This window comes from Centrocercus urophasianus, unplaced genomic scaffold (genome assembly GCF_019232065.1).
Source record: "Centrocercus urophasianus isolate 14NV4802_14NV808 unplaced genomic scaffold, USGS_Curo_1.0 seq_14, whole genome shotgun sequence".
NCBI classification, from domain to species: domain Eukaryota; kingdom Metazoa; phylum Chordata; class Aves; order Galliformes; family Phasianidae; genus Centrocercus; species Centrocercus urophasianus.
The window spans coordinates 17,769,326-17,786,974 of NW_024884586.1; the positions used below are offsets into that span (position 1 = coordinate 17,769,326).

General features: G+C 38.6%; 1 protein-coding gene across 1 annotated transcript; it reads left to right on the forward strand.

Moving 5' to 3' along the window:
• The first annotated feature begins 104 nt into the window (after positions 1-104).
• CHP1 (calcineurin like EF-hand protein 1) lies at positions 105-17,355 on the forward strand. Its single transcript, XM_042814499.1, has 7 exons — positions 105-289; positions 4,563-4,635; positions 11,108-11,188; positions 12,028-12,155; positions 12,915-12,976; positions 14,061-14,183; positions 15,422-17,355. Exons 1-7 carry the CDS (start codon positions 223-225, stop codon positions 15,473-15,475), a joined length of 588 nt encoding a protein of 195 aa, XP_042670433.1. The 5' UTR covers positions 105-222; the 3' UTR covers positions 15,476-17,355.
• Positions 17,356-17,649: the final 294 nt, after the last annotated feature.

The following is a 17,649-nucleotide window of genomic DNA, read 5'->3' on the forward strand; positions in this document are numbered from 1 at the left end:
GAGCGGTAGGCCGACTCGGCTCACCTCGCTGACGCGGGCCGATCGGCGGGTGCGGAGCGCGCATGCGCGCGGCCGCGAGGCGGTGAGGGGCGGGCGGCGGGGCTGGGCCGGGAGCGGCGCCATAAGAGGCGCGCCGCCGCCTAGCTTCTCAGCGCTGCTGAGCACCGTGTCGGGTTAGGTCCAGGGGGAGGTGAGGTCTTGTCGCTGCCTTTGGTTGCAGCTATGGGTTCCCGGGCGTCTACACTACTCCGGGACGAGGAGATTGAGGAGATCAAGAAGGAGACAGGCTGTGAGTATGGAGCGGTGGGTAGCGGTTGTCCTCCGCCGAGAGGTGTCTGGGCCGGTTGTGCTGGGCTCCTCGCACAGCTCATAGAACAGGGACGGGAAGGCCGCGGAGCTGCCGGCTGGGTGGGCTGGGAAGTGCCCGTGGAGGCCGCTGAGAGCTGCGGGCCGGGGGCCTTTGCTCTCTTGTTGTAGTACTTTTTTTTTTTTCTCCCTAGCATTAGTTGTTGTGTTCCTACAGCTAAGGCTATTGGGGCTATGGGGGAGCTAGTATAACTTGTGGAAGTCTTGTGTTGAACAACAGTAACGAAAAAAATAAATTTCTGTTTTAGTTAGCCATTAGCAGAGTGTAGCTGTTTCTTAACCCGGAGCCGTGTGCAGGGCTCTCCCCACTGTCTCTGGGCCCTCTAGCCATGGGGCACCCATTGCTTCCCCACTGCCTCTCCACCCTTAGGGTGAGGGATGATGGTGATGCTGCTTTCCATCTAATCAGAGCAGAGGTAGTATTGCTCTGCTCTTTGCTTTTTATTCTGGTTTTTCTTTGTCAAATCAGTGTCTCTTACAGTATTCTTGCTCTGTTCATGCTTGCTGGTTTTTCCTTGCTCTGTAAAAATACTTTGCTTTTTTTTCTACTGAAATGTTGTCTTATGTATGTCATAAGCAATAGTTCATTTGTGGCAGGGAAATGAGTGGGTCCAGAAAAGGCTACAGGAGAACTAAGATAGTATTGGCCAATGTATTGGACAGCTGAGTGAGTTAACATACTTTCCGAGATCCTTTCCCTGTGTCAGATGAACTTTGTACAGGAGGGTTATGATAAACAAGTGGGAATGTAAAAGTCTGCATTTATATTCTTTTTTAACCACAAAAATCCATAGTGTGGAGGTGGCCTTGCTATTTAATATGCTCTTAAAAAAAAAACAAACTCTAAATCTGGAATGCTCTTCCAGGAAGTTTAAGAAAAGGGAAAATTTACTTTTCTTTCCTTCTCGTACTTGATTTATTATTGATTGGGTTTAATTCCTACAGTTTTATTTTTTGAATGGCTAAATAAATTGGGGTGGTTGTACAGGCATGACCTTCTGAGCAATAAACCCATCAAGCTCTAGTTACCCTCTAAATGCTTTACTTAAATACCCATGTTAATGGTTTGTGATCAGAAGGTTTAAAATCTATTGCTTGAATTTACTTAATTTCTATGTTTTCTGTTGTAAAATGCAATTTGGTTAATCAAGTATTACTGATATTCTCTGATTTGTGCTTGCTTGTGAGCTGTCATAAAGTGCCTCTTGAACTTCATCAATTTTTTTTTTCCCTCTTCAGTCTGTAAATGGAGTCTAGGAATGTATTTTCCTCTGCCTTTTCTACTTCTGTAGGTGGATGGGAAATTCCACCAACCTGTAGGACTGTTCCATGCTTCACACAGGTGAACCTATACTTATGCGAGGTACAAGATAGGAGAAATACAGGACTGTGAAGTTACTTGGAACAAAGTTTGCAGGAAGAATACTGAAGTAGTATTACTGAATAGGCTATCTGATCATTTGCTAGAAACTTGATGCTAATGATACTTCAGTTGTTAAAGAGTTTGAGAAAGGGACTTCTTGAAATAAACAATTTGGCAGTATTACATGCCGCTGATGGACTGATGTGGTAAGTTCTCTGAATGATTCTATTTTGGCTTCCTTGAGGAAAATGCCTGTTCTAGTTCATCTGAAGTTAAGTACAAAAGAGCAGATCTAACATTTAACTTATTGGAATGAGTTCAGTGATAGAATTTTATATAGCACAAAACCGCATAGCTGATAATACTAATATTAGTAATAAGCTATGTGTTAATGCTTCTTAGTTGTACAGACTGAAACGATATCTTTGTGGGAACTTGAAGCACGGTCTTTCACAAGCCGTACAGTGACACTAAAAATCTCTTGAATGAAATTTTAAATTCAGAGGGAAGTTCTGTGTTACATACTTCTTTATGTCGTGATGGGAAACACTAGCTCAGTAAGTTTAGAAACATCTGCAAAGGCAGTGCTCCCAGGAACTGGAGACTACTGTGCCCATTAAGAGTTGTGCTTGCTGGCAGATTATCTCCAATCTGAGAGAAAAGTACTTTGCCATTTCAGTAATCACTATTAAGAAAAACAGATAGGATGTCCAAGATGTTGCTTGTCAGCATTCTTGCAAGCTCTTTGGAAAGCCGTTGGAATGTAACAGTGTTCAAAGCCTTTGGTTCGTACTCTTTGTTCCCATGCTTTGAAGCTGTTCATGTAAGGATTAATAATAAGCTAGCATTTATATGAGGATTTAAGAGAATTATTTAAGTAGTAAGAGGTGATGGATTTTCTTATGGTTATTTATGTGCTTAGGAAATATATTTTCATATATCATAGAATAAAGGTAGTGTCACTGTTAAAGATGCTTTAAAAAAAAAAAAATGAACTGTGAATCTGCAATGCTTTTCCAGGTTTGATTTTTTTTTTTTTTTTCTCTGTATATATTGCATTTTTGAGATGTATTTGGAAATAGATAAACATCGTATGTTTATATGATCTTGTGCTAGTGTTTTGGTCATGTTTCAGCATATCTCGTTGCTAAAAATTTTCTAATTAGCAAAATTAAAATAGAAGATACAGCTACAGTCTTGATTTGACTTAAACTTCTAGAAGGGCCTTAATGAGTATTATAGATAAAGTCATGTTACAAGAAGCTTTAGGTCTTAGTTTTTGGTTATAAGAAGCGGTTGTAAGTTGCAAACCTTGCTCTGGTTTTCTTTAGGTCAGCAGGGAATTCTTTTGCCTGAGGAAGCTTTGAAAAGTGTCCGATGCTGCAGCTTTCATGAAGGATGAGAGTCAAATAGGAAATTAGGAAAGAGTGCAGTGCTGGATCTGAATCAAGTTCCTTTGTCATACTGCTATGATATGCTGTTTGTCCAGTATGATATCAACAAACGCTGTCTCCTGTCAATATGTGCCAACTCATCATATTCTGTTGTGGAGGTGTTCCAAAAATGGAGTTGGGTACACTGACTTGAAAATGAGAGATGGAGGAGTTGAAAGTTTTTTTACCAAAGTTGTAACCCCAGGGTACTCACTTCATAATCCGTTGTTATGATTGCATGTATGGTATCTAAAAGAAGAAAGTGCAGATGCTGGAAGTCTTGAAAATAGCATTATTTACTTGCTGTATGTGTTGCTTAACTTGAACTTGAGCAAGCTGCCCTGTTTGATGGGAGAGAAGTTGCCTTATGTGGAACTGAGCAAGTTGCCCAACCCAGTGCAAAGAATGAAGGTTGCTTAGGAGACATGAAAAAGAACAGTTGTTGGCAGGTCATCCTAGAAGAGGGAGCAGGTGAACCTAAACAAATAGGCTGGAAAAGAACAGACCCGATAAAAATAATTTTACTTCAGTTGTTACAGATCAGACAAGTGCTGTGCAACCTGTTCCCAAATAAATTTTGTATGTGGGCTGGTGAAGGCTTTTAAAACAATTCAATCCAAACATTGCAGTATGTGCTAGTTCAACACTGGATGTAATCACACCTTTACTGAGCAAACATTACAGCCCAATTCAGTCTTATTTCATGTATTCACTAACTTGTTGTGAGGGGGCTCTGAGAAGCCAACATATTCTGTCAAATATTCTTTCAGTTTTACAGAATTAATATTCTAGATAGATGTTCTGACCGTGGACTCCCCTAAGGTGCTGGATGTCTGGTACCTTTGAAATGCCTAGTATTTTGATAATGTTGATACCATTGTGCTAAATTTAGTAAGTGGCCTTGGAATAACTCTTGTAAATTGCAGATTTAGTCTGAAGTAATTTTTTTCTTTCCACTTGCTTTTTCAGCTCACTCTTGAACTTGTTTAGAAGTTGACTTTTCAGTTTTGAATTCACTGTTCTAGAAGCCTGCAGCATGCTTTGAACCACAAAATGAATAAACTGTTTAGATTCAGACAATCCTGTAACGAACAAAAAGTGATCAGGTATCAAGACTAGTCATTTTTCTAGAGGTGGAGGAGCAATACATTTCCCACCTAAAGGTGGGAGGAAAGAAACCAACAGGAGTAGAGACAAAGAAAAGAAGTAAAGATGCTACAAGAAAGGTCTACAGTGTCTCGAATGACATGGAGAAGACTGGTGAAGGCTGTTGAGAAAATTTCCAGCAATAAAAGAAACACTGGAACTGTGATTCAGATCTCTTGGCAGTGCAGTTTGGTGCAGTGTGGTGTGCTCCTGCAGGGAATCACTGATGTGCTCTTTTTTTTTTCTTTCTTCAGTCTCCCACAGTCAAATCACTCGCTTGTATAGTCGCTTCACCAGCCTAGACAAAGGAGAAAATGGCACTCTTAGGTAGGTACTGACACTAATTTGTCTCTTGCTGTTGAAATGTCTTTAACGGTGGCTTGCTGTTGCGGGATGTGTGCATATTTTTCTCATGTAGTGAATCACTGAGGCTGTTATAACAGGTTCCTTCATACATAGTGTCTGCATGGAATTTCAAACTTCTTTTATGAAAGAAATCTGATTGCTGGACTGAGTAAAGGTACTCTCAATAACAATTCTCTTTACCATAGAGCTGAAGGTTTGTAGTAATTAATACAGGAAAGCTCAGTTGATACTGAGGATTTAACAACACATGTTTAGAAATGTTAACCATATTTTTTAATTGTCGCTTCTTATACTACAAGCTGCCTCTAGTTTATAGGTAATTATTAAAAGAATTGTTCCACTAGGTTATCCTTATCCTGGTTTTCAAGAGAAAGATATTTTGAGAGCAAGAACTTCTAAGTGTATACGATGCCCCATGTCTTTAACAACAACCATGTCTGTTAGTATGCTCAAAAATAACATGAAAGTGCTGGAACTAAGTCACTGTGACTGAATAAGTACTCACTTGAGTCTTTCTTTCTAGTAGTAGCTAACGGAAAATGTGCAAGATGTTCCAATGCTGCACAGAAGTGAGCTGGTTAGCTGCAGTTTGTAGTGGTTTCACGCTAGTTGGTGGCTCTGCTGTACTTTACTGTTTTCTCACTCCCTTTCCTCAACAGAATTGGGAGAGAAAATGTGATGAAACAAGCTTGTCTTGTTTCTCACATTTTATCACCCCTCTCTCCCAGCTGTTGTGCAGTGTTGTTTCCCTGGTCTTAAATATGCTCTCACAGCTGTAAACAGTGTTGCACGCTGGCTTAGATTTGGCCTTTGATAGGTGCTTTTTTGAGCTGGTTGGAGCTGGCTCTCAGCTAACATGAGGCAGCTGCTGTGCTCTGCTGATAGAGTCCCTTGCTACCAAAACCTATCACGTAAGCCTAATAGACAGTTAAATAAAAATGAAGCTTAAATCTCATCTGCAAAATATTTTTAACTTTGATGCACTGAAACTGCTGGAAAGCACTATCTGGTTATTGTATAACATGTTACTGTTTTGCTCTTTATTTACTGGACTAATTATAAACTCTTATTATACTTGACTGTTTACTGTTCTATTGATGATGCCTACAGACATCTAACAGATGAGCTGGTCATGACTGAACATGCCAGAACTGCAGTTTTGCAACCAACATAAACTGGTCTAAGGCTGTAGTCTCTTGCTGGAAGTCTCTTGCTTTTCTGTGTTGATTTTGGTGTTCAAGGCTCATCTTTGGAAGCTAATGTACATTTCTGAAAACTTGCCGAAAGAATGAACAAAAAAGGGAATCTAACCTGTTTACAGACAGGTTTTGCTTCACATCACTGTGTAGCCACATATGCTGGAACCAGTGCAGAAGCTTGAGATGATGCAGGACAGAGCGGGAAGAGGAAAGACCTCCTAACATAGTGTACTGGTCTGGTGGGAATGGGATTCATTTTCTTCATAGCTATTCCATTGCTCCCAAACCCAGTAAACACTGATTCAGCAATCACCTGGGTTTTTTCCATGATCTGATCTTGTAAAGTGTGGCTGTAGAATGGCCTATAAAGTTAGACCTTTCTATAAACCTGTCCACACATAACACTACTTCCTGCCATTTACTTCCATGACTCATGCAATTCCTTTGGGTGCCACAAATTGCCGACTTCTCAGTTAACATTTAAGTTGTGCTGTCCTGTTGTGTAAACATGTCTAAGTGATCAGTTTTGATCAGTGTTAAAAGTACACTTAATTCCCATTTGGTTTGTGTAGATGTTTTTAGCCTGTCATTTGAACTGTGGTTGTACTGTAAGTACATGGACTGGCATAGCTGAAGGGATGGCAAGATGGAGTGTGGGGGTGGAAACAATTGTCTTGACACGGGATGGGCGGGAGCTGCTTAAACCTGTCCTGTCACTGAACCTGATGTATCATAAATTGTAACTCTGGCTGTTGTGACTAACAGACTAGCTGATGATCTATAGGTAAAAATACTACTGATGTCTCAATTGAGTTACTTGAAGTGAATACTAACAGCATCTTCAGAGTCTGCGTGTGGATTTTGTCTTTGCTGGTTAAAGATGGTTGTATCCACAACAGTCCAGCGTAATTGGAACCTGGATGCACGTGCTTTCTCAGTTCCTCCCTTCAATTTTTAAGGATTCAATAGATGAATTTAAAGTTTCATAAACTTCACAGTGACCATATTTGATTTGTGTAAGAGGAATAGTTAGTCATATATTCTATGGAAGATGCATATTGCTTAGTAGTTAGAAACATAGAATAGCCTGAGTTGAAAAGAGCCACAATGATCATCTAGTTTCAACCCCTGTGCTGTGTGCAGGGTTGCCAACAACTACACCAGGCTGCCCAGGGCCACATCCAGCTTGGACTTGGATGCCTCCAGTGATGGGGCATTCACATCCTCCTTGGGCAACCTGGTTGGTTTCATAGGGTTAAATATCAGGAGATGTTTTACTGTCTTTGTTGATAACCATGTGATACTTGGAAAAGGAAATGAAGTTCATTTGGAAAAATCCTCAAGTGTGCAAACTGTTCTGTGAACTTGCATTCTTGGCCTCTGAGCGCGGCCGTATCCAGCCATGGCTGTGTTAAAGTGGCATTCAAATTTTGAAACCTGTTATGGCACTCACAATATGTGGAAGCAGTCATTAAGTTTAAGTAAAGGAAAAGTATTTCCTGAAAAACAGTGCTGGGGGTAGTGGATCAGAAGCTTAGAAAGCATGGCTTCTGAAATACTGATCTAATAACTTCTTCTGGGTAAGCAAGAAGATACTGTGCTTACTGTCATCAGATAATTTTATGGAATGTTGTTTGTTTTCCCCCTCTTTATCTTCTGCTTAGAATTGCAGCAACTGGTGAATGCTATCAGTTCTTTAGAAGTGTAGAGAAAACATGGTATTTCTTTCATTTTCTTAAACAAAATTGCCAAACTGACTTGTGCCATATGAATGAAAACAGGTTGTAAAAGCCAGGGTAACTGTTCTTGTTGTCTTTTATTTCAATATTGTGTCTAGGAGCCTCTTGTATAGCGGCAACTTCTGCACTGGGAAATGACATGTTAAACACTTCAAAAGTATTTTTTTGCTGTACAGCGATCGGTTTAGCCTGGTGAGTTGTGAAGGATGGTAGGCAAGTGTTCTGAAAGCTGATGGTAGAGCAGACATACTGTGCTATTTGTGCAAATTCTGCACTTAAAAATGCTGTTCACAAGACTGTCTCTTGGAGAACTTTTAGAAAGCCTTTGGTGCTGGGAGAAGGGTAATGAACTATCAGGGCCATCTGCTGACTTTTGTCAGCAAGTTCAATCAGCTCAGACTGAGAAAGTTCTAGGCTTGTTCTTAATAGTTCCAACTGATAGTGCATGCATTAACAACAGTGTACAAGCTAACTCTCCGAGTATGGAATTCTTTGCCTTTGCTTAAGAAAATGTGAAGGATTTCTAGCTTTGTCTAAAACTGACAAAACAGGCAGCGTATGGATTTGGGTTGGTGAATGATGGGTTACTATAATAGTTCATGCTTCTGTCCTTGACTGTCCATTCATTTATTTTATATTGCTTTCTGTTGCTTTTCTTCTAGTTATTTTGGCATTCTTTTCCTAATGTTTATAAAGCAATTATTCCCCATTTAAGAAACCATTTTTAAACTTTTATAAACTGTGTGTAAGGATGAAGTTAGATGAGATGGCTGACATGGCTGTTGAAAGAGGAGGGTGGTCGTTCTTTCTGTATCACTTCTCCATGTTCTTGGCACATCTTTGTCAGCTGTGGTGGTATTTGCAAAGAGAAGCTGTTCAAAAATTAGTCTAATTAATCAAAGATAATTGAGAGAATGGAGAAGAAAAAGTGAGGAACTTTCCTTTTTGTTAATGAGGTGCGTTAGACCATCAGACAGACTGACAAATGTTAAAGCTGATGTTGACGGGGGAAGAGAACAATAAAATGTCTTTTCAGTAGTAACCTGTGAAATCTGACCATGGTGCTGTTTACTCTACTTCGAATTATATCCTTTTTAAATTTTTTTTAGAAGCTTTAAATATTTCTTACTGTCTTCACTCTGTGGACATCTTCCCCTTTTTTCCATCCCTCATGTTAAATGTACTGTTTTACTTTGTTTCACTCACTCATTTTGAAGTAAAAGGGTGGACAGCCAGAAATAATGGGAGGAAAATAGAGTCCAGTCTTAAAATTGAGAAATTCCTTGCTGCAATCTGTGAATGCTCTGGAATACAAATAAAACATCCGGTCTCCACAATAACATGCAGTTAAAGGTTGCTTTGCATGTTATGTTTAAGCAAGGGTTTAGTTGAAGCCTAGCCCTGGAAATAACCATGTTAGAAGTGCCTGTTGCTATGTTACTAAAACAGAAGAAGCAGAGGGCATCTGATTTTCCTACAAGTTCCAGCCTCAGCCACGTGAAGTTGGCCCCAAATGACTGCAGGAAGTTTTCCTTTATGAAGTGGAGAATAACTTGCATCATGCATTAATTTACTTTTATGGCCATGAGAGCCATTTCAATTGTAACACTCACTCAGTAATGCGCTCTTAACAAGCAAAAATGGTCTGCTGCAATCCTGATAATGACAGGACAAATAGGTTTGAAACCTGGGGAATTATTTGTGGTTAATTGTTAATCTCCTGCTATAAAGTAGAACTGGAAGTTGGAATGCTGAGTGTTAACTGAGGCTTGATACTAAGAAATAGTGATATACAAGTAGAAAACCTTGAAATGTTAAGATTTTTGCCTTGAACGGAATCTGAGAGCAGTTGCTGCTTTTAGATCCTAAATGCTAGCGTTGAAGTTATGTTACTAAAGTGTTGCTTCTAGCGTGCATGTTTTCCACATCACCGCTTTTCGTACCTGAGTCATTAATGCATGCTCTGCCCTTCAGCTATAGCTTGAAAAGGTAGCAGTCCTGGAGGGTAGGGTAACAAGTTGATTGTGTTATGCAGATGGTGACTTTGCCAATTAAAAATAATTCAGACCTGGTCAGAGTAGATGTAGGTTTAAAAATATGATCAGGTCATTCTATTAGAAGGTCAAACAGTTTTAGCCATGTTGTAACAGATGTGCTATAATTGGGGCTAACTGTGCAGTGGTGTAACTAAGTACTAGGAATACTTCAGAGTTCATTTACAGTCAGAACATCTTGCTTGATCTTTCTCAGACATTTTTCCTCCTGTCTTTAAGACTGCACCGTTATTCCAAAGGCCAGTGTGCTTAAATAGGTTTGTTCTCCTTTGCTTTCCTCTGCCAGATTCTTTAGTGCAAACTTATTGCTGATTCATTTTTGAGAGAGTGGATTTTAAAAGTAGCAGGTTCTGAATGACTGAGTTTGAAAGTTTGACTCAAAAGTCAGAAATAGCAGGGTTGCATTTGACTTCAAGGGAGCAGCCAATATTTCTAGAGATCAGGCAGTAACTGTTATGTATGTGGACAGAAGAGTCTGGGATTACGGGGGCTGGTTTTGTGGGTTTTGTTTGGTTTTTGTAGCCTTAATATGGTGGCTATATTATTATTGTACATAATAATGTACAATATTAACATTATAATTGCTGTTGTTATATTTTATTATTATTGTACTTTAAAGCCCAGATGACCATGAAATATATCTTATACCAATGAACTGCTGCGCTCTATTATATTGAAAAAAACTTTGTTTCTGGAGGTATTTACAAAGAGTTGCTTAGTGTGCCTGCCTTGGCAATGACAGGATTATCCCACTTTCCTGTCAAGGAGATATTGTTAGGCTGGAAGAAAAATTATCCAGGCGATTTTAATAATAAAATGGACACTGTTTTCATGATCATACTGGCATGAAGGAATTACTTTAGATCAGCATAGCTTTTGTCTTTTTCTTTGGCAGAAAAAAAGTTCTAACAATAAGTGTAGCTATGCTTATTCTAGCATGTGCCTATATATATAATCACGAGTAGAAAGGAGAAGGCTGGCAAGAGCAGTGAATCTTGGCAATGAACTGGTGAAGCAGCATCTAGTACACAAGCTAGGAGTGAACTTACTGTTTTAAAATAGAAGTGCTTCTTAGTGGGAGATAAAAATATGAAATTTAGCATTCATCATGTAGGAAGTTCTTTCATGAAACTGAACAGTGCAGATCACCTGCAAGTATATGTGGAGGAGCATAGCATGATATTGACCTAGAATCTGGAGTGAGCTAGTCTGGAGAAATCATTGCCAGATGTAGCTCCAAAACACATAGTTTAAGAAGTTTACTTTTCCTTCAAAACCATTTCAGAAGCTTTCCTTCCTTAAATTGAAAACTAGTGAGCACCGTTTCTAGGGATGCTTCTAGCACAGATAGTGTTAGCATCTCAATTCTTCTTAAGCAGTTATTTCTCCTGTGACTTGCGGACTTGTTTATACAGGCTTGTTGTGTTCTTACCTCACTTAGCCGTGAAGACTTCCAGCGGATTCCGGAGCTTGCCATCAATCCTCTGGGAGACCGAATTATCAATGCCTTTTTTTCAGAAGGGTGAGTTCCAACTGCCTGGACTTGTGAATAGTCACAAAATGTACAGTTTGTCAGTACATTCCTACTTCTAATAGGAATGAAATGATGATTAAAGCACAGAATTTGAATTTGGTGATAACTCAACATCTCAAACTTCTCATAGTGACGTTGCTATGTTGCTTCCTCTGTATGCTTTCATTACATAATAAGAGACACTTGTCTCTTTTGAGAAAGTTTTGTATGCTTTATTCAGTGACAAGATTTGCCTGCACGTCACTATTGTCTGTTCTTCTTGCTATCCTGCTTTTGAGGAAGGTCAAAGGTGTGGACTTTGATTCTTAAAGCAAACTTGTAGCAGTAATACTTCAGGTGAAGTAGCATTGCAGTTAACTAATTAATTTTTTTCTTTGCTTTTTTTGCCTTCTAAGTGTGCCTTAGTTAACAGATCAACTTCTGTTTTTTAATTTGCGTCATATTTAAGGTGTAGCTTATGACACTTGCAGCATGAGTCCAAAGAGGCAGATTTCCAGTATTGAAGGCCAGGATTCAGATCAGCAAGACATACTGCTAGACTTGGGTGTAGTTGCAGGATAACTTAGGCAAAGGTAAAAGGTGAAAGCTTGAATTTAAACACTGCTTGTGGGCAAAGAGGGGAGTAGTCCGTAACAAGACTTCTTGCAGGTTTTTTCCCTTGTATATCACACAAGAGCTGCCTTTGATCACAGGTTGCTAAACCCTGGATAGATAGGAATTAAGAATTTCCATGGTATGGACAACTGAGACATTTTTACTGTTCTTTATTGAAATAAAAAACCTGTATGAACTATGCTGAAGCTGACTGGCTAAAATGCTTGTGGCAGGGAGGACCAAGTGAATTTCCGTGGATTCATGAGGACGCTAGCCCACTTCCGGCCCATAGAAGATAATGAAAAGAGCAAAGACCAGAATGGACCAGAACCACTGAACAGCCGAAGTAACAAGCTCCACTGTAAGAAATAGGGACCTTCTGTTAGAAGCAGTTCAGATTCTTTTCTCTCTCTGAGAAGAGAGCAAAGGGGTTTAGCGTCTTCTACCCAGTCTTTCCCTGTGGAATGATACCCTATAATAACCTGATTTTTTTTAAAATGAACTTGCAATCTTACCTGTCCAGAATATCAGTAGTCAACCTATATTTGTATAAGATTTGATAGAATTGTTTGAATCTTAAGTTCATATGTCTTTTGTTACAAAACATTTAGGAAATGTTTAAAAATGGTTTGCAATGGTTATATCATATTAAGAAGCCATGTTTTGTGCACAAATGGGCTTTTCTATTTCTTTCTCCAGTCTTCTGTGTAATATAGTGCTTACTGAATGCACTAGGCAGTGCTTCCCAGAGCACTTAAAAGTTGTTGTAAATCTCAGCAAGAGTATAGTGGAAGGTAATGGACAATTGTAAAAATGGCTGGCTCTGAAGTCAAAGCAGTGAATACATCTTAGAGCCACTGTGATTAAGGGCTTTGAAGAATTAACTCTGCAAGTAGAATGCTTCTGTAACTTTGAGTACTTACGTGTGTACTTAATGTTCCTCACTTCTCAGCAAAAATGTGGTAATAACCTATGGAACTGAACATGAATTGTGTGGAGTCAAAATTCTACATGAGTTATCTTAAAATGATTTGTGATGAGTTGTTATTATTTTTATAGGTAGTTGTCAGGAAGAAAAACAATGGCACTTGAATTCAGTGCTCTTTTTCTCTCCCTGCAGTTGCTTTTCGGTTATATGATCTAGACAAAGACGACAAGATTTCCAGGGATGAGCTTCTTCAGGTACTTCAGACTATTCCATCATGTGTCATTTCACACCATTTAGAATGAAGAGGGGTGTTGGTAACAGTCTTGATGGAATTCTTGCAGGAATTTGTGGTTATTTGTTATCTCTGGTTTAAAGCTTTAGATATATGAAGCCTCAATCTCATTTGGTAGCCCAGATTGTTTGATCAAACCATTGGTTTGATAGAAACCAGGGATTCTAGATTTAGTTTTAAACTACAGTGTTAGGCTAAATGAGATCTTACTGGAAATGATTCCTAAAAGGAAGGTCTTATCGATAGAGATGCTTAAAAATCCAACAAATACACTAAGTCTCTTAAGAGCTGTCTTCTGCAACTTTCTAACATGACTTCATAGGGGACACTGCTAAGGGTGAATGCAGTCATTCTTCTGGTTGTCATTGTACTCTCTAACTAGAATAAAACTGTGAAACTGCAGCAAAGACCAGCAAAGATAATCAAAGTTCATCAGTGGCTGTATGCATTTAAGCTAGGCTTAAGCTAGGAGTAATTACATACTGCTAATCCTGGGAGGTAGACATGGCAATTTGCGGTTCTTGATGTAAGACAAGGTTTTGATTTTGACTGAAACTGCCCACTTTCAATCTGTGCAGAAGATGCTTTACTAAATGTTAGGGGGTAATGGCTGCTATCACTTGTGCATATACTTAAAAAATTCCTGTAGGAAGCATTTTGAAGGGTAGATGTTCAAATCAAGTATTCATACATTTTGTGGGAAAAATTAGAAGCATTGGAACAAAATGTTATTCTTTTCTAGTTTCAGAAGTTGTTTTTTTTTTTTTTTTTTTTTTTTTAACTACTTCTGTGTCATTCAGCTGCTTAGTGAGAAAGCTGGCTGAAGAAGAAAGCTTTCTTTCCTGCAATCCTTTATGTATAAGGACCAGTAATAATAAAAAAAAAAAACTACCCAAACTGTCCAGAAATATTTCCATGGAAATCTTTGAGTTGTTCTTCTAAGTCATTACCTAGACAGCATGCATGAGAAATAATATTAAGAATACTTGTATTTATACCACCTATGATTAAAAAAATAATAATCTAAGGACTTACATACGTTACAGGTGTTACGGATGATGGTTGGTGTCAACATCTCAGATGAGCAGCTTGGCAGCATTGCTGACAGGACAATCCAGGAAGCTGATCAAGATGGGGATTGTGCCATCTCCTTTGCAGAGTTTGTAAAGGTTGGTAAATTACATATTTGACGCAAGTAAATGCAGCTGCTTAGTAAACAGACAGATCGTTCAGACTTAAATGCAGATGGGAAAAATAAGTTGTTGAAGTATTTCTTCTGCTTGCATTTGGCTTATTAGGACAGATGTTTTTTAAGCTGTTCTCTTAGGGTGCAAATAATTAGTCCATGTTTCTCTCGTGTAAGCTATAGCACTGAACATACTGCAGAATTTTCATCTCATGAGAAGACTACTTCAGGCATCTGATCCTAAACGTATCTTGTAGAATAAGGTGTTAATGAAATAGTGACAAGAGCTTAAAAATGAGATAACAATATACTCCCGAAACCAGCTCATAATGAGGCAATAGAGATTTGCAATGCAGCAAACAATGTAATATTATTATAAATGCTTCTTTCTACACAAATAGCCTGACTAGCAGTAACAACAAAGTAATTCTGTATAGTTGTGTTGGTCCAATTTCACTTTATATTTTCTGTTACACAACCAATTATATACTAACATACAGACTCCTAGCTGTAGTCCTGTTAATTGCATCTCCTGATGGTTGCAGGCATAGCTAGCAGTAAGGAGCCATTATGTAGTCAGCAGAAAAAAGTGGTCCTCCAAGTAACAATTTTAACGTAGTGGGATGGGATTGATGATAGGAATCAGACACATCCTGGATGTATGGACAAAGATGAGATGAGGCAGCATAAACAAAATGCAATGTGGGAAATTCTTAGTAGGATCAGGTGCTAGAGATACAGAACCCCTCTTCCTTTGAGAAATTTAAAACTCAACTGGGTGAGACCTTCAATGACTTAATCTAGCTGGCCCTGCTTTACGCACTGAGAAAGCTGAACTAAATGATATCCAGGAATCTCTTAGAACTTAAATTACTCTAAATTCAGCTTTAAAATGGTCTGCTGTGGTCTTTTAGTTCAACTGCTTGTGTCTCTTCTTCGAGTCCATTGTTTCCTCGCCATGCATTCTTGTACCATCTACTTTTGAGAATAGCTCAGCCCTTTCTGGACTACTGGCAACCTGCATCAGTTGTATTTTAGTTGACATCCTTCTTCAGATTTAAATGGCTGGAGTTTCTTTCCAGAACAAAACACAGCAGTCTCTAGATGAATGTCATGCCAAATTGAAGATGCTCTATGTTCCTGCCCATGTCCTTTTTACTTGCAAGAAAGAAATATCTTGTGTAAATTAACTAAAATAACTGTTTCTGGATCTTATTGCAGGTTTTGGAGAAGGTGGATGTAGAGCAGAAAATGAGTATTCGTTTTCTTCACTGATGGATGGAGAACCTATTCCTTTCCACCCTTACTATAAAATGAATAGAACTTCATTATTTCCTTGCCACCTTCCCCAAAAGCATTGTTACTGGTGCATACAAAATACATCTTCAACCCTTCACTGATTTGTTCTACCAATGTGAACATTCCCTGTGCATCAGGAACTAAGAGAAATAGCTGCCATGGAACTTGGAAAGGAGCATTAAAAAAAAATCCTTCCATTTTTAATTTTTACTTCTTCCCTTGTCTCCTTTTGCGTTATGAGTAAATGTTTCTCCTTTTGGTGTACTGCAGTTTAATCTACAAACTGATTCTTCTGAGTTCTGAATCTGAGAATGGAAAAAGGAAAATGCCACAGAAATGCCATCTGAAACGCTTCTTGAAGATGAGTATCTACTCAAATACTAAGTGCAGTGATAATTGTTCACCTTCATTTCCAGTAGTGGCTTCACATCATAGCTATCTCTTTCTTCCTTAGTTGGCTCTTTATTTTTTTTCTTCCCTGCTTTCAAATCTTGACTTCTACAAAAAGATGATATAGTTCTTATGGTGTCATTGCAAACTAGCACAGAATGCATGGTAACAGTCCAGAGGTATGGTGTGGAGACTTTCTTTTGGGGATTGATTCACAGTAGGAGAATAGGCACAGTAAGAGAATGTGTGGTGGAGATGGACAATGGTGTCCTCAAAGGAAATAGGAACTCTGCACTAAGTCACTTAAATAGTTTCTGCATTTGCTGCAGGAATATTTCTTTCCTATGAGTAGCTTCCAAACTTGACATGAAGTCAGGTGAAACATGAAGTACCGTTTCCAGGTTGCTTTACTCTAAGATGCCTCTTCCCATTCGGGTGGCTTTGCTTCTGAAGGTATAAACTTGTTTACCAGCATACATAATGCAAGAAAACTATTCATGCCAAAAACTGGGATTTGTCTTTCTGTCACTGCCCTGATAAGTGTCTTGGAGCATTACTGATTTTTTTTTTCTTAATTCTAGTGACCTGGACACTAGTAGTTATTTGCACTTTTCAGTATGGAAGTCCTGGTCTTTTAGATTTGTGTTGATTGTACTAGGTGTGTTTATGGAAGGTTGGGCATGCAAATATTGCTTGGAAGTACATATTTTGAGTACTACTAGTGATATTTCAGAATATATTCCTACATAAATCTCTCTGCAAGTATAAGATAATTATGCTTTCATTTATCTTTCATTTAATACAGTTAATATATTTACTCCCAATCAAATCAAGATGTTGGAAATATTGAAGGTTCAACAGCAGCACACTCTTCTGTGGTTAGATTGGCAAATGATCTCACCTAGTTCAGCTGGAGCAGCCTATGGTCTGGGAAGACCTTACAGTAAAACCAAAAAGCCCTAGGAGCTTCTTTATTGAAGAATCAGTGTTACAACTGCTTCTTTGTCATTTGTTTATATTTCTATAAATACTGCCAGTCTCAAACTACCCTCAAATATTCGTTTTATTTTCTTTGTTCCTTGACTCATTTACTTCTGTAAAATAACATGCAGGTCTCTGAAGGATTTCTGGTTTGTTTTAAATTAAGGAATTGCAGAATAAAATGCTATCCTTTGTTTTGCAGTGCGCAGCACAAGTCTAGAAACAAATTAAAAACCTCTGTATGAGGAAAAATGTTTTGACTGTCATGTAAAATAGGATTGTAATAATGTTAATGAAGTAGGTTGTTTTTTGGTTGGTTTTTTTTTTTTTTTTTGAAGTTGTACGCATTGTGATCTGCTTTAAAGTGTTGCTCTCCTATTCTGGCTGTATAGTTGTAACCTACAGTTGTGCCTTATTGTCCCAGTGAGACTGGATATTGTATTTATCAACCCATAAATAAACCTTCCACTGTATTAAAAAACAAACACACACAATTTATTGTAACGGATATCCTCAGGCTAGAAAGATTAAGTACCAGTGCAATAGTATAGCTAGCATGCTTTACAAATGAATTCTTATAACTTTGAGAGTATTGCCAAAACCCTTCTTTCTGCTGGTAAAGTGGAAGAAACCAGTAGTCCAAAACAGGACCTCCACAGGAGCACATGCAACACTACAACATGGATTCTGTAAGAACAGGAGCATTACATTTCTCCGTGGTTTTCCAAACAAGGGTGGGGGGTGTTTTGGTGCTTTTTTTTCCTTGAGGGTGGAGGAAA

What these genes read in the sequence shown, in the direction of transcription:
- CHP1 (XM_042814499.1), top strand. Translation starts at nt 223, where the DNA reads ATGGGTTCCCGGGCGTCTACACTACTCCGGGACGAGGAGATTGAGGAG. An exon ending in GATCAAGAAGGAGACAGGCT is followed by an intron (nt 290 to 4,562) that starts GTGAGTATGGAG and finishes TTCTTTCTTCAG; the next exon opens with TCTCCCACAGTCAAATCACT. An exon ending in AATGCCTTTTTTTCAGAAGG is followed by an intron (nt 11,189 to 12,027) that starts GTGAGTTCCAAC and finishes TGCTTGTGGCAG; the next exon opens with GGAGGACCAAGTGAATTTCC.